This window comes from Xenopus laevis, chromosome 6S (assembly GCF_017654675.1).
Source record: "Xenopus laevis strain J_2021 chromosome 6S, Xenopus_laevis_v10.1, whole genome shotgun sequence".
In the NCBI taxonomy this organism is placed as follows: Eukaryota; Metazoa; Chordata; class Amphibia; order Anura; family Pipidae; genus Xenopus; species Xenopus laevis.
Genome location: NC_054382.1, coordinates 39,311,382 through 39,329,178, shown reverse-complemented (window position 1 = coordinate 39,329,178; position 17,797 = coordinate 39,311,382). Strand labels below are relative to the sequence as shown.

Genomic DNA, 17,797 nt, shown 5'->3' with positions numbered 1-17,797 from the left:
TTAGGAATCCTGTATAATAACCTTGCAAGTATATGCTTTGTACCAAGCTGAAATATAATGCCATTGTTTTCTATCAGTTTATCTTACCTTTTTTGTGAAATCTGCAGTCATGACCTACAGATTTGGGCACCGTTATCAGCACGAAGAGAGACAACATTTCTTGTCTTGAAATGAAGAAAGGTGCAATTATAGTGAGCAGCAACCTTTCTCTCTCTGTGAGCAGACAATACCGATGGAAGCTATTCCTCAGCCTGTTGCATTTCTTTTACATTTCCCCTATTATAGTAGTTCATATCACAATCAATCTAACAAAAGCAGCTAGCAATGTAGCAGAACTGCAGGCTATTTCTTACCCTTGATTTAAATGTGTTGCCGGCTGTTATAATTGTTACTGCAAGCATTATTTTGATTTTGGCAAAATAATATTTTGATTATTTGCCATGAAACTCCACTTTCGGCTGCTATCTTCAATCAGAAATGTTTTATTATACAATTCCTAGCAATATATTTTATTAGCAGCAAGAGGTACTTTATGTGTTCACTTATATTGGTTCAGGGAATTGTGGCAGATCAGTAGAGTATAAATAGTGTCAGTGACTCATGGATAGAGCTGATTGTACAGTAAATTGTTGAAAAGGCTACAGTATTGTTATATCACACTCAGAGACCAGACTAAATTAATAAGACATGACCTTTTCCCACTAAATTCTCAAAAAAGTTCTCTAGAAAATTCCTATAGCATTGAATAGGGCATTATTCTTTTGCTATGAATTTTTTGCTATGAAGTTTCCCCTGATTTTTTCTTTATTCTTTTTTTATGCATATATATATATATATACACGTGTTCTCTTTGATTTTTATTTATTTTTCACCACTATAGAAAATATTTAACTATTGAACAATGTATGTTTTGCACTGTCACAGTAATTCTGTAATTCTTTGTTTCTCTTATTAGCTGTCAATAGACTATAGACTATATACATACTTATATTATTCACCAGTTAATTCAAAGCCACCAATTCATATTTTAATAGTTTCTGCTACATTTAGAAATTAGATTTGCTATAAATGTGTTTTTATTTTGAACATGGTTGAAAAAAATATGAATAACATTTTATTTAACTGCTTATTATTATTAAACGCATTGCTGTATATTCACGGCAGCAGTGAATATATCTTTGTTGGCTATATTTTGCTTTTGTATATTATTTTAACCCTTGTTACGTAAGTTTCAAGGATGCAACAAGTCTTGTAGAAACATATATTATATGAACTCTACTTAATTGAATTTTCTATAGAATTCAATTCATCCTAGGACAGAAGGTTCCACAAAGGACATGCTTTGGGCTTATTGATCAAAACTGATTTGACTTTAATGAAGACTCTATAGCAACTTATTAAATGCAATTAAGAAAATGAACATTTTTTTTATTATTGAAGCTGTGTCTTGCTTACAGTCACTTCAGAAAAATACCAATTGTTTGAATGTAATGTCTAGGCAGCCCAAGCTGTTTCCAGTAAAAACTGAGCTGTTCTCCTGAAAATATTGTTTCTGTACTCTCTGCTACTTACTTTGTATAATCAAATGTCTGAACTTACCTGAACAAAATAATAACAAAATGTGTTTTCACATAAAATTAGATTATATGCGACACTTTTCATATTTACTGGATACTAATATTTATTCATAGTTCCAGAAGAAATGTATCCTAATTTCTTAATCCCCCCTTTTCCACTGCTCAGCTATTCACTTATTTACAATAATGGAAGTTGCCATGATCAAGGGGAAGTTCACGTTCCAAACACTTTTTTTTAATTCAGTTGTTATTTGATTGTTCCCCAGAAATAAAGACTTTTTTCAATTACTTTCCATTATTTATTTTTTACTGTTTTTCCAAAATCTAAGTTTGAAGTTGAATGTTCGTGTCTGTGGTGTTTCAGTCTGGCAGCTCAGTAATTCAGGTGCAGACTCTAAAATGTTACAATTTTACAACATTTAGTTGATACATTTCTCAGCAGTATCTGTGGAATATTAGCAACTATTGTATCAATTCTAACAGCTGCCTGTAATGAAACTCAGGGATTCTGCTCAGCAGGGACACAGATAAGAAATGTATCAACTAAATGTATCCATTTAAAACAGTTTACAGGGTCGGCGTCCCAGAGCTGCTTTAAAAGGTGAAAAATTACACTTTACACTTCAATATTAGAAAATAGAAAGTCATTGGAAAAAGTCGTTATTTATGGTGATCTGTCTGAAAACAACTAGTAGTTTTAAGGTGAACCACCCTTTTAAAGTATTTCAGTGTTCCTTATCAGTGTATAAATATATGCTTACATTTGTCATCCACAGTATACACAGCAGGAAGGTTTCCGTTTTTTCCTTTAATTATTGGCATTTATGAAATGTACTGAATGCAGGGCTTACTAAGCCTCAGCACAGTTTTATTTATTCTGTTTTCTTAAATCAAGATACAAAGTTGCACAGCCTGCACAGCAGCATAATGTTTAATGTTAACTGACAAAGATTGTGCTGTCATTTGTGATGGATGATATATCTTTAAAAGTTTAAAAAAAAAAAAAATAGTTATAAAAAGAAAGTACTTTGAAGAAAGTCATTTGCTAAACTAATGCAAAGTGCAAAATATTGGGGCGAGCTGCTATGTTTTCTACCCATGAAGCAGTGTTTACCCCCAGCATTTCTTTGTACTATTCAATATCTATTGTATAATAAATTGCCATTGATAATATTAGTTGTTTTAAGAATTGACAGTATTCTAGCAGATTCCTAGCTCCCTGCTAAAATCCAATATTTGATTGTTTGGCATATATTATATTGTGAGATTTGTATCCTAAGCCTTTTTTCATTATTCTAGTCCAAGAGTCAACCCTACTACATTCAAATACAAACAGAGTTGAGGAGCAACACAAGCATAAAACATATTCCTGGGGGGGGGGTGCTCCACATAGGTCTGTGATTGGCAATTTGTTAGCCCCTATATGGCAGCCTAAAGGAGACACCTGGTTTTTATACAACCAAAACTTGTCTCCAAGCCTGGAATTAAAATATAAGCACCTGCTTTGAGGCCACTGCAACATCCAAGGGGTTGGTGAGCCACTGGGCATGGGCAGTATTTAATGAATTCAGGTATTGAAGTATCCAATTGTGATTTGTGTATCAAACTATTAGACATTGATACTAGTAGATGAAGAATGTTTAAACCCCCTCCCAACTCCTACCTGAAATATGAGCATGAACAGCTCGTGTCACTACATTTGAACTGCCGAATAAGGACAGTATGAGCATTTTCGCTGGCATGTCTACACTAGAAGAGAAAACACAGTGTCTGACACTGCCCTTGATGCAAAGGAAGATAGCAGAGAGAGGAAGGACAATATTTTCTAAAGAAAATGCAGTAATGTTGTTAAGACATTGTTTGTTCCTTTGTTAACTTAGAAAGTAAAACAATACAAAACACTTTGGCTTAATTATAAGAAGATTTTCCAGCATCTCTGTCTATTATATACTTTTACAAAGCTTTTTTACTATCAGGAGCATTTTCCAAACAGTCAGGAAGATATTTAAAGAACTGGAACATTTACCTGTGTCAGAATGCATTTGACTTTCGATAGGTGAACTCCATTGTAACCTGTAGAGTGATAGTGCTTACAAGGGTTTGTTAAATTGACCTCATATCATTTTCAGATCATGCTAAGTACAATGTTCATATCAGTGATTCAATTAGACAGGTATGCTAGTTTTTAATAGTAATCTAGTTTGTACTTCCATTACAAAAATAATTTGAAAAAAGTTGAAGTCTGTTTCTGGTATAATAAACAAGAATTGCATTTTATGTTTTATGTGCTCTAAATGAGAAATCAATTCTACAAAATACAGACTAATGCTGGTTTAAGGGCCATTGAACAGCAAAACACAATTAATTACACCGTGTCTATCTTAAACAAATATTCTTGTAACAGTGGACAGGAATATTTTACAGTCAGCAGCCAATCAGTAAACCTAGCCCTATGAAATACAGCAAATGTTTGGCATCATTTTAAAAACTGCAAAACAGGGAATTAAATCTAAAGATGATATTGAGATATATTAGTATGGAAAAAATATGATTTATTAAAAAAAATATAAAAATACCAAATTGCAGTTTGATTAAAACTGTTTCACAAATAGTTTTGTTTTGATATTTCATGATTTTGTATTTTTGATATTTCATTTTTCACTTGCTTCAAACAACAACATCTGCATTCAGTGGGTCACTAACTGGCAGCTTCCAGCATGCGGCAGCAATTTGCAATGCGCTACAGGCACACAGCATGGTTTAATTGTAGCCAGTAGACAAAAATATTTGTTTGATTAATCACACTAAGAAACGATCTTCTGTAATTATTTGCTCCAAACATACTGTGCAGGGTGGGGGAAATGGCTCTGTGATAGCACAACAGTCACATTACTTTTAATTTCCCCCCCACCCTGCATGTTTCTTTTCTTTATAATCCTTGCCCCCTAAAAGTAGATGGGAAAAGGGTTCCCACATTCATTTATCTTGTTCATAAGTAGCACTGGCATCCTGTATAAGACATATTGGGGGAATGTAATAAAAGTCGCAAAAAGCAAAACAATTTGCACAAATAAGAATAAAAATGTGCACTTCAGTATGTAATATTCTTCTTTAAACTGTTATTGCATTGCGAATTTTCATTGCGCATTGCCCACTTTTAAGAAGTGCTTGAAGGTGTCGTAATCTTTTAGAGCAAACATAACAACTTTTTCAGTAAGAAGTGTTATTACATTGTCTGCGCACTGGAGCAAACAATTACATTTGCAAACGGTCTTCCACTGTTGGAAGTGGTCGCTAAACAGTTTCTGGGTTTGCAAAAGCTATATTAAATTTACACAAAGCAAGATTTGTTCGCACAGAGGGATAACATTTCGCATTGCTAATATTTTTTCCGTTACCAACTTTTATTACATTCCACCAATAGTTCAAATTTTAATGTGTAGTTTATATGGTACTGATCTTCTTGACTGCATTATATTTGAAACAATATGCAGACATTTGGACAGTCTATAGATCTATTCTCTGGCCAGGAAATGTGGGAAGGACAATAAGTTATGGGGTGATATTAATTATTTAGAAAGCAGCAAGTGACTTACAAGATAAGAAAATAACATACAACTGAAACCAATGTATCTCTGAGTCAAGCCATGTTACGGACAAGTCCCATTTGTATAGCAGGTCACAACGCTGGTATTTTTTTACAGAAAATGTTTAATACAGGTGATAGGTATACAGACTTGCAGTATACAACATTACTCATTACTGTTCATTTCATTTTGGCTCCTGCATATACATTAGTGCTGAGAGGTATTACAATGTAAAGGAGGGGGTTTTGCTCTTGCAGAATCCCCGAAAAAAGGTTGGACCCCTACTGGGCTCTCCACTATTATTCAACCTCCCAGCCCTGTGGGAAATAAAATCACCTGTAATTCTAATATCCTTAAGGGGAATGTAATTAAAAATCACAAGTGTTATTTGAATGGTGTTTTTGTGAATGTTTAGCGCTGCTCGCAATGTAAAATAATTTGCTGGTGAACATTGCATCGCTAAGAAAACGTTGGAGGCACATTTATCAAAGGTCGAATTTCAAATTTATGTGAGTTTTTATAAACTCCCCTAAACTCCCATAAATTCAGAATGTATTAGAAAAAAATCTAATTTTTTTAAACTCACATAAATGGAATCGACCCGAAAACTCGAATCGAATTCGATTCTAATTTTAAAAACTTAGATTTGAGTTTTTTCTTCGAAAAAAATTGGAATGTCAGGAAGGCTGCAAACAACTCAAAATGGACCTCCCATTGACTTAAACAGCAATTTGGTGCTGAATAGTCGAATTCAAGTTCTTATAGGGCCAGAGTATGATAAATCTTGAAAAATCTAATTCAATTTTTTTAAAAAAAAACTCGAATCGAATTTGAATAACGCCCTAGTCGAATCTGACAGTTTTCACTATAAAAAATTTATAGTGAATTTGAATTTTCAATTCGACCCTTGAAGTTGCGAATGTTCGCAAAAGCCATTTGGTCACAAACTTTGCAAGATAGCGGGTATGGGTCGGGTACGAGTATTAGAAAATAGACCCCTGCAGGACTCTACTGCAAGGAAGGAGAAGCATTGTTTATTATCATTAAGGGGCAGATTTATTAAGATTCTTATAGTAAATTCAAATTTGATTTATTTTTGGTGTCAAAATTCCTACATTAAAATTTTAATCCTCCTATTTTAATGTAAATTCGAATGTGAGTTTTATCACACCTCGACCATGGAAACAGTCCTAATTCAAATATTCGCCACCTAAAACCTGCCGAGTTAATTTGCAAGTCAATGGCAGCGTTCCGTTGAGCCATTTGGAGATGTTAATAGCCTTCCTGACTTTTGAGGGTTTTTTTCGAGAAAAACTCAATTCGTACGAATCTAATACGATTTGAATACAATTCGAATTTTTGGGTAGGAACTATTCGATTGAATATTGGACATTCAAATTTTTTTTTAAATAACCTTCCAGTCGAATTGTGAGCATATTCGAGTTGAAAAAATTCACATGAATTTGAAATTCGACCTTTGATAAATGGGCCTCCCAATGTCTGATATTTTCAGAAGAACACCCTCATTCACTTCTCTCCTCACCTTTTATAGTGTACAACAACCATACATAAATCCACATTTAGTTACAGTTCTGAAGTTAATATCAGTGTACAAACAACTGGAAATTCATTTTGCAGTTTTAGATTCTATTAGCATGAGACTGCATTTGTGCATATGGAAAGCTTTGGGGGGCACCTGATATGATTGCAGCAGTCATTGTTATGTCTTTGGTGGTGCATTTATACATATTGCCCAGTACAGAAAAAGTTTTTAAAAATACTTAATTTACAAAAGATATAAAAGGGTAATTAAAAACAAAAAAAAACCCTCTATTATTAACAATGGTTTGGAGCTATGATTTTTATTTTTAAATAAGCTAAAGAAAGATATTTTCAAGATATAATTATAAAATATATTTTACAAATAAATAACATAATATAATCATACTATATCTATCTATTCTTTCCTTTTTCAGGGTACATACCCAGCTACTTGGATAAAGATGAGCTATGTGTGGTATGTGGAGACAAAGCTACAGGGTATCACTATAGATGTATCACCTGCGAGGGCTGCAAGGTAACGTATTGGAGACTGACTCACCTTAGTGTTGTTGTTCCACTAGAGATTAGGTATAATGATATCACAAGAGTGTAGTAATTATTATTATTATTAACATTTATTTATATAGCGCCAGCATATTTCACAGCGCTGTAAAGTAAATGTGTTTATACAACTAAATTACATTACTTACATACATAGAACATATGGAGTTACATACATCACAACCAATACCAGTACAAAAGGTGAGGAAGGCCCTGTGCAAAGGAGCTTACGATCTAAAGGGAAGGGAATAAGACACAAGGTGTGGGAGTGGGCAAGATCAGAATTGAGTGGGTGAGAGATGTGGTACTGTATGTGGTATTGCATTTGGTAGTTAAGCAGAGTGAGGGTAGCCTTCTCTAAAGAAGTGCATTTTAAGAGATCTTTTGAAAGCAGAAAGGTTGGGAGAAAGTCGGAGAGACTGTGGGAGAGAGTTCCAGAGGAGGGGTGCAGCCCTTGCAAAGTCTTGAATGCGAGCGTGTGAGGAGGTAATGAGAGAAGAGTTGAGTAGTAGGTCAGTAGAGGAGCGTAGTAAGCGGTTGGGTGAGTATATAGAAATGAGTTCAGCGGTGTAGGGTGGGGCAGAGCTATGAAGTGCTTTGAATGTCAGGGTCATTAATTTGAATTTTATTCTGAAAGGTAGCGGAAGCCAGTGCAGGGATTGACAGAATGGCGAGGCAGAGGAGGAGCGGTTGCTGAGGTATATGAGCCTCGCAGCAGTGTTCATTATGGACTGGAGAGGTGACAGTCTCTGGAGGGGAAGGCCAATTAAAAGAGAGTTGCAGTAGTCTAGACGTGATATGATGAGAGAGTGAATAAGAATTTTGGCAGCATCTTGGGTGATAAATGATCGTATTTTGGATATGTTCCTTAGGTGGAAGTGACATGATTTAATAGTTGACTGGATATGGGGAGTGAAGGACAGGGCAGAATCTAGAATAACCCCAAGGCACCGGGCCTGGGGAGATGGGGTGATAGTGGAATTGTTAGCTATGATGGATGCAATAGTAAAGTTAGTTAAGTTATATTTATATTGGCACAGTCTAGATTGTGATATAAGGGTTGCCTTTATGCATGTGACAGAACTTCAAGCTGTTGGCACAATATTTATTAGTACTGTAGTTTATTAGTACTAAAGGTTTTTGTTAGGACTGATAAAACCTTATTGCATCAATGGGGTTGGTCTTTCAATTATAGAGCATTAAATATGCTTTGGTTTGATCCCTTGCCAATCTTTTATCTTTCAGGGCTTTTTTAGAAGAACTATTCAGAAGAACCTCCACCCAAGCTATTCCTGTAAATATGAAGGAAAATGTGTTATAGACAAAGTAACAAGGAACCAGTGCCAAGAATGTCGCTTCAAAAAGTGCAAAACTGTTGGAATGGCAACAGACTGTAAGCAAATCACAAGCTATATTGAGTTAATGGTTTTACAGCTACAGTATACAGATAGCTAGACTCTGCACTCAACTCATCATCAATATGCTAAGAACATAAAAACATTTTGTTAATTACAAATAATAATGAAGTAGGAGAATTCTTAATTAAGCAGGCCCAGAAAGCATTTTGCTTTCTGCTTTTCTCCCTTCATTGTTTTTAACTTAGTGAAACCCTGTAAACTTTTCCATGTTACAACTGACTATTGTACTTCTGGATTAAAAACGAATGGCTATATCATTGTTGTACTCCATAGACTGGCTATGTTACAGTGGTATTTGTATAAAGCACATATTCAGTGGGAATACATATTAGCATTTGACTGTTATTACATACAGCATATTCTCTTAATAAACCTAGAAAGGATTTAAGGATTCCAGCTGGTCTGTCTGCCAGGTTCTGTGGCCTCTAGTATCCTACCACCATACCCAAAACAGTAGGATGACAGTATAACTGATTGTATTTGTTTTGCACTCGACAATAATATTATTGCTTGCTGATGTTTTGCTTCCCTTCCAGTGGTTTTGGATGACAGCAAACGTTTGGCGAAAAGAAAGCTCATAGAAGAAAACAGAGAAAAAAGACGGAAAGACGAGATACAGAAATCAATTGTTCAGAGACCGGAACCAACACAAGAAGAATGGGAGTTGATACAAGTTGTCACTGAAGCACATGTGGCCACCAACGCACAGGGAAGCCACTGGAAACAGAAAAGAAAATTTTTGGTGAGGGTCACGGTATGATACTTTGCTTCCTTTGACTTTGAAAAATAGAATTCCTTTAAAAGCCCTAGGGCCAGCCATTAAAACAGTCCAACATGCAGATGGCACAATTTGGCCCAGATTCACTTGTTTGGTGTTCTTGCTAAATCTTTACTCCTTCTTCACAAATCCAGCAATTAACAGTTGGAGGAGAAATAAACTGATGTTTAAACTGGATTTATAGCATATGGTTAGAGATCCATATGTGGTCCTCAGGCTTGTGTTATGTTTGTTGAGAAGCCTTAGTAGTGTTAAAGTACACTGTAATATTCTTATAGATTTTCGTTCCTGTCAGCATAAACACAATAATTAATAATATATCTGTTCTTTATCTGTGGTTGTACAACTCCAGCCAGAGGACATTGGACAAGCTCCCATAGTTAATGCGCCTGAAGGTGGAAAAGTGGACTTAGAAGCCTTCAGCCAGTTTACAAAAATAATCACCCCAGCAATTACAAGAGTGGTTGATTTTGCCAAAAAGCTACCTATGTTTTGTGAGGTGAGTTTTATTTACTAGTCAGTTGTGCATTGAGAACATACACTATACTTACATTTATCAAATATTTCTTCAAATGAATGCATCTGCCATTAAAGCTGCCTGATGGAGAGAATTCCACAACCACAGCTCTCATTGTACAAATACCTTTTTGCACTTACAGTATGAAATCACAACCACAAGGGGTTAGATAATAGATAATATAGGAGGTTCTACTAATAAAAATTCATTAGAGGGTTTATTTTATGCTCTAATGATATATTTGTACATACAGTAATCATACCCCTCCCCTAAGCACCTTTTCTAAATAATCACAACCAAAACAGCCTTTCTTCATAACTGAGATTTTTATACCCTTAGTTTAATTGCCCAATAATGTACATTTTGATCACTTGACACCAAAATTTGAACTACAAATTTTAGTTGGGGCTTTACCAGGTTTTACTCTTTGCTTGTGTGAACTCCTACCCCTTTTAATATAAAAAGATAAAGTTATACATAAATAGTCCCCCAGTTGCTGCTCTGATACTGTTTTCTGCACTTGTTCACAAGTTGAAATACCAAAGGGGCAGACATCTCCAGGCTTTATCACAAAAGAGCCAACGGCTAAGTGGTTATTACAATGAGGCATGTTATATTTGCCACGTTGTCATAATATTCCTATTCTGATCTCTCATTGTGTGATTTCTTTTTTTTTCCACTTAAAATGTCTACATGAACGTCAGTAATAGCACGAAATCCAATGTTTCCCCACTACATTTCCTAATAAAATCACACTGCATATCTCCAAATTTAGCCAAATAAAGCTGTAATATCTCTCATCTCTTGTTCCTTTTGGATGCTTAAGTACAAATACAGGCGAATGGAATCTTTTTTTTCATGTTGCTATAGTTACTGTAAGCATCTGAGGGGTTTTAAACCTTTTGCTTCATTTTGATTCAAAATAGAAATGCAGATCCTTGAAGCTCAATACAATTTGCTATTCTATTTCCTTACAGAATTATTATATTGCATACAGTATATGTAATGTAATATTTTCTGGGGACCTGTGTAGGTTAAGTTATGCCTCTGGGTGAGAGAGAGTGAAGACACCTCAAGGCACCATCCAAGAGATGAACATGACTACAGTATGCTAGTGTCTTGTTCCCTTTCATGTGTATAAAAACCTGCCTAAATGCTTGCAGTTTTATGCCACCATCTTGCTCTTTCCACCCGGCCTGTGAACAGTGTAGTACTTCTAACTGGTAAAGTGGTTCATCTCTCAACCTGTAGATTACACTATTACAAAGTACTTTTCTCACTATATGCATTTTAGGTATAAACCTTACAGCAGAAAGGGATGTAAACAGCTGAGAAGAGATATATATATACATATATAGGGTTGTTACTGTGCAGCCACCAATGATATGTCAAATATTTGCTTTTGTTTCTAGCTGCCATGTGAAGACCAGATCATCCTTCTTAAAGGCTGTTGTATGGAGATCATGTCCCTCCGAGCAGCCGTGCGGTATGACCCCGAAAGTGAAACTCTAACGCTGAATGGGGAGATGGCAGTGACAAGGGGGCAGCTAAAAAATGGAGGACTCGGTGTGGTCTCAGATGCCATCTTTGACTTGGGGGTGTCGCTTTCTTCATTCAGTCTTGATGATACCGAAGTCGCCTTGTTGCAGGCTGTGCTGCTTATGTCATCAGGTTTGTAAAGGTGGAATGTAATAAGAGTTGTAAACAAAAAATTAAGAATAAATAAAATTATTTATTATCGCAATTTAATATATTACTTCACAACTTTTAAATAAGACATTTCCTTTTCAATACCTGCTTAAAGGTGGCATGTTTCTCATTACAGATTTTATTACATACACTGCGCTCACTGGTTCATACTATAATCTGAGCATATATAGTATGGCATTTACCAAATACACAGAGCATTGCTTATACAGTACATGGGAGTTTCTTTATTTGCTTCGCAATTACCTTTACAAATAAAATATAATTACCATGAGCCCTATACAGTTCCTAAGGTCTTAAAGGTGCTGTATATATATATAGATCTGTATATTAGTTATGGAGGCTATAGTAACAGCTCAGAGGCTGTTTGAATGTAGGCTATATTAATTCAGATTTGGCATTACAAGTTCTATTGTGACTCTCCAATTGCATTCTCCAGCTCTTGAAGAAAGCAGCCCTAACTTAAATGGAGATGCAAGAGCATTTTCCAATAAAAGTTCTGCTTACTACCTCTACAATACTCATCATGCTGGTGTATGATTTAGGCAAATTACTGTGCCATCTTGGCTTACACATATTACATTGTAGTGAAACAACAGGAGAAAAAAATTGTGTTTTCTGCTTGTAGCTCATGAATAGAGAGCGACGGGTCTGTAGAGCAGACAGGATTCACACTGGAGTTTCTGCCATTATAATTTGTCCTGAGAGCTCCAAAGAAGTTATATTGAGCATGGTGCCTTAGCATTCACCTTCTAGTATGTTTCCCCCCTTAGCAGTATTTGAGTATGGTTGGAAATGTAGATCAGGAATGTATGGATATGAAGATATGAATTTGTCATATATTCATCATCTGAAATGGTTCTCATCTTTCCTCTACTGCAGATCGTCCTGGTCTCTCTAGTGTGGAGAGAATAGAAAAGTGCCAGGAAGGTTTCCTCTTGGCTTTTGAACACTACATTAATTACAGGAAACACAACATTGCACACTTTTGGCCAAAACTGCTGATGAAAGTCACCGACCTCCGCATGATCGGAGCATGCCACGCCAGCCGGTTCCTGCACATGAAGGTGGAGTGCCCCACTGAACTGTTTCCCCCACTGTTCTTGGAAGTGTTTGAGGACTAGAACAGACTGTGCTTCTGGATTCTCAGCACTTCTGGGGGGTCTCCCCTTCCATTCCATTGCCTCCGTCACTTTTTATTTTGTTCTTGTCCGTTCTGAATAGACACTTGGATGGAAATGTTCCTCTGATGCGGGTACTTGTGACTGACGTGTTTTCCTTAATCTGTCCTTTTGATGTGAAGTTTATCCGTGGAAGTTCAAGCTCTTTCTTACTGAAGAGACATGTCTACATATTACACAAGCGATGTGTTTGGCTGTCCTTCCAGTTCTAAAGCGGTTTTGGGGGTGGGGAAAACAAAACAAAAAAAAATGTAAATGATTTTGCATTCACCAGCACTACGGATCCAGCACAGCAAAGGTATTCTCAAATATTGTGCCTGCGGCTACCATCCCTACCAACCATCTCCTGCAACGATCACTCACTCGTGCAATGTGGGGCAGTCATTACCATGTGTTGCTACAGTATGCTGTTTCCTCCAGGATCAGGGCAGATATTTGGTTGCAGATGGTATTTTTTTAATTTATTTTTTTAAAGCAGAATGAACCACCCATTGTCTGGCACTCTCTGTGTGCTGAGGATAGTTGCTAAGCATATTTACTTAGTTGTTTGTTAGGAGGAGATTTAGTCTGGTAATAGCCCTAATAATCATACCTTTATACTTTAAAGAAACACAATAAGCCTGAAAAGAATGTATTTTTTTACTCTAGCTTTTCCGTGTCCAGCATCAACTTATGTTTTTTTTTTTGTACTAAAAGAAATGCTCTAAACAGAAATAGATATTTAGTAAGAAACTACATTTGCTCACTTTCGTATTATGTAGTCTGTGTTGATAGGCTGACTGTATAGAATTAGTTCTTTAATTCTGCACATTCCCTTCTCAGGTATTTGGAAGTACACTTTTCTGGAATGCTTTCTGTTTCACCAGTATCCTAAGCCCTCCAATTCTCTCTGGCGGATGAATCATGACACATTTTATTGTCTTGTTCTGTAGCCTGGATACATCACGTGCAGTCCACCATCTGTAGCTGAACTACCAATCAGCCGCAGTTCAGCCGCAGCTGGAGGATTCAATGTTGAAGATCTGTATACGTCATATATGGGAAAATATGAGATTTGGTAACATTACAAAGCTATAAACCAAGGTCATAAATCGACAGCATCCAAACTCTTGGAATGTGATAGACAATAACAATTTGTAACTGTAGCGCTACCTCCTTTATTGTCAGAGTTCTAATAGTGCCTAGGTATGGAGCAGTGGCATCATTTTCAAGCTGGTAAACAAACTGCTTTATCACCTTATATGTACTCACTTTATCAGGCTACTCATAAACTGTGTTCATCCAGGTTAATATATATATTAATTCAGGTTCTTATCAGCTGCAAGGTTATTATATTACAGAAAATATATTTTTTAAAAATGTTAAATTAAAAAAATGTCTAAAAAAATAACAACATTTTGCCAATAACTAAAAAAAAAATTCAGACCCATGAGAATTAGATAAAAAACAAAGAATTGAGTAGGAGGTTTCTGGAATAGGAAGTTTCGGTTTGAAGTATATATATACTGTATATACACATATGTAACATTTTGAAATAGTGTGGTCTGTGCTTTTTTTTCCAGATGATCTAGTTTAGCAGTGTTTTTATACTCAAGTTTAAACCTAAATACAAAAGATTTTATTTTATATTGTAAAAATTCTATAAAATCTGAAAAAGTTTTATGAAACAACTCGTTTTCACAGATGTTACTCCCAAGAAAGATATTTTTCTATCAAACAGGAAAGGCCTTTATCGTCTACATAGGGTTTTATAACCAACCCACCATAACTGCATATACTCAGGAAAACTATCTTGCCAACAGTTCACATTTACAATGAAAACCACTTTTTCATTAATAAAAATCCTTTGCCCTTAATGAGATCAGTGGCCTGTCTCTTGACGAATTGTTCTTTCCCAGACTAATTGTTATGTGCCCCTTTAGTTTAATGTGGGCAGGAATTGCATTTGGTAGGCATTCTTTGCAATGGTATTCTCTAGCTTTTTATTATCTTATTTGCTTTCATCCAGGGCAAGGCATACACATTACTCTCCAGATCATCAAACTCTAGGGAACAGAGACATACACTTTTTCAACTGGGGAATCATGAAGAATTGACACATTTATTAGAGCACATAAATGTGTTATTTCCTCAAAGTGTGTTCAACTGACATGAGCGGTTGAACACCATTTAGTAAAGTGTTAGAGCTGACACCCTCCAAATCCTTATAACCCAGTGCAAATTGCAAGCAGGGATTACTTGACTATTGCCACTGCTTGGTAAAAATATACAGATTTATAATAAAGCTGCCCAAAATGTTTTCCTTTCATAACTACAAATGTAATTTCTTGCTAGAAAATCTAGTCCAATTTAAATATGACCAAGAAATTCCAGTTCTATTCTTAGGTAAGCATTTACTTGTAGGAAATAAAATAAACTTGTATTAAAGTTGCACTAGTAAAAAGCATAAATTATAAGAAGGGAGTGGAGAATTCCGTTCATTTTAGTCATTTGACTGTATTTTATTGCAGTATTGCAAGTGGATGCCTAAATGACATAAAAAAATCACTAGTTTATAATCCCTTGTGTGATGTATGTTGTAGGAATTATTACAGAAGGGGGCCTGTCATTGATGTAAACATGAACCCAAACTATAATTAAAGGAGAACTATTGCTATTTACTAAAACTCGGTTTTTCTACAAATTTGGCATATTTACTATTAATTTTAGTAGAAAAAATCAGATCAGATTTTAAAAACTCAAAAAATTTGAGTTTTAATCGAGTCAACCACCAGAATCAACCAGAAAAACTAAACATTTTCGAAGGAAGACCCCAAACTCTTAAAATTTGTGAAGGTTAAAAACATTTTAAAATGGTTAAACGGACAGCTGCCATTGACTTTGGCATGAATTTGACAGGTTTTAGATGGAGTATTTTCAAATTCAGACTATAAGCAGCTTCGGGGCATAATACATGTTGAAAAATTTGATTTTTTTTTTCTTGAAAAATGTGACTTCTTTTAGTGAAGAAACTCAAATTGTTAGGAAAAAACATTGAGTTTTAATAAATAACCCAAAGATTTGGAAAACTCAAATGCAAAACATTGCCATCTCTAAGCTGTGGTGTTTATGCAGACGTCAATGGGAGCTTTCTATGGCAAATTTAAAGGGTTTAAAAGTTTTTCGCATTTTTGACCCATTAAAATTTTAAATTTTAGATTTTTTCCATAGATTTTAGTATCAGTGCTACATAGCATAAAAACATCATCCTAAATCACATTTTTTGACAATGTTCTGGACAACAATGTTGTGTCCTGTATTCTACATTTTTTATCAATTTTGTTTTTTTGTATTTGGATTTTTTTTTTTAAAAAATCCAAATACCCAAAGTTATACAAAGTTAGAGTTTATTTGAAGTAGGGAAACACTCTACACAAATTATTATTTTTTTTTTTTTTATAAATAAGCTCATTAAAGCTTGAACACAGTATTAAAAGTAATGAGAAGAATAGTGTTCAGTGATATTCCTGTGTCCAAACCAGTCTTACCACTGAATATAGGTCACAGAATGGAGGGACTGCCATTTTGACATAGCAGATAGCTATAGAATACATGTGTATATGACATTTGTTTCCAAAAATAGTTTATATAGTACGAAAGTATAGTATTTAGGTTAATGGTCTGTATTGTGCAAGAGGAGTGGTAAGTTCCCAAGTAACTACAGCATAAAGGTAATGGCATACAACATGATCCATTGCTTTTGTGTGTGGTGAAGCTCAGCCAACTAAAACAGCAAGTGATTTGAGACAATTCCAATGTCTTTACTGTGTAGGAAGAAGACAGATTGACAAAGCCCCTTATCTGCCAGTAGAGTTTGGTGGTGCACGAGGAGTTTAGTTGGTTGAGTCATTAAATCCGAGACCAAAACTGTGAACAATTAAAGACTGGTATGTATCAGAAAGATCAAGTGACATACATAATAATTATCCATTACACTCTAGAAATCCTAGAAACAGGTTATTAGTGTATTGTTGGATTACTCACATGTACAAAATGTACATCCAAAAAGAATCTATGCCTTTAATGTTTATCATTGAACGTACAATTGCCTTAAACCTTGAACCAAATGTATTTTTATTCAGGTATTTCCAAAGATATCATTTGGATACACTCCATAATTACATGGCTTTAAGATCTTTACTATACATTTTTCATTCATAACATAAAGGACAAACTGTTTTTCCATTTCTGAAGTTTCATATAATTCACTGATTTCCAACCAGCAGCAGCAGGACATTTTCTGCCTTCAGTCAGACACTATGATATCAAAGTGGTCAGATCACTATGTGAAAGTTGTGTTACATAAAGGAGAACTAAAGCCCAAAACACAGTACTGCTAGAAATGTTGTATTATCTAAACTGAACTCACTGTACCAGCCCACAGGCTTAGCAGCCCTATGATATTAAAGGAGAAGGAAGGTCTGTTTGCACTTGGGGGTGCCAAATGTTACGCACCCCCAAGTGATTGTATTGACTTACCTGAAACCTCAGGCCGGTGTTCCCATCAGCAGAAAACTGCACTGGCCCGGGGTTTTTCTAGCGAGCACCACAAAGCAAACCATCATCTTCTTTCTTCAAATTTCCCAGTGGTAGACACTCAGTAGAGCGAAATAGACGAATTTTTAGTTAAAGTTCGGCTTCTCATTCTACTGCGCATGCGCAACCGCGCGAAGATAGAGGAAGCACGAAGAAGATCTCTTCGAGTAAGTCAATATAATCACTTTGGAGTGCTTAACATTTGGCACCCCAAGTGCAAACAGACTTTCCTTCTCCTTTAATCTTGTATACCTCCAAAATTGTCCACAGCAGCTCTCCATCTTGGACCTTGTTAGGCCATCATTTGAGTGTCAGTGGCACTGTATATGCTCGGTGTGCTATGGGTTGCAGAGA

At 35.5% G+C, this 17,797-nt stretch overlaps 1 protein-coding gene across 4 annotated transcripts in view; it reads left to right on the top strand.

Annotated features, from left to right (window-relative positions):
* The window catches only part of thrb.S (thyroid hormone receptor, beta S homeolog), a 220,983-nt gene extending 204,739 nt beyond the window's left edge, over nt 1-16,244 (top strand). For 3 of the 4 annotated variants that reach the window (XM_041567090.1, XM_018268611.2, XM_018268613.2), the window contains 6 exons: nt 7,141-7,241; nt 8,513-8,660; nt 9,222-9,427; nt 9,816-9,962; nt 11,393-11,651; nt 12,570-16,244. In XM_041567090.1, the coding sequence (XP_041423024.1) occupies nt 7,141-7,241; nt 8,513-8,660; nt 9,222-9,427; nt 9,816-9,962; nt 11,393-11,651; nt 12,570-12,811 (1,103 nt within the window). In that variant the 3' untranslated portion in view covers nt 12,812-16,244. The remainder of the gene's footprint in view (nt 1-7,140; nt 7,242-8,512; nt 8,661-9,221; nt 9,428-9,815; nt 9,963-11,392; nt 11,652-12,569) is intronic. The other variant, NM_001087781.1, reaches the window with a different exon arrangement.
* The last annotated feature ends 1,553 nt before the right edge of the window (nt 16,245-17,797 follow it).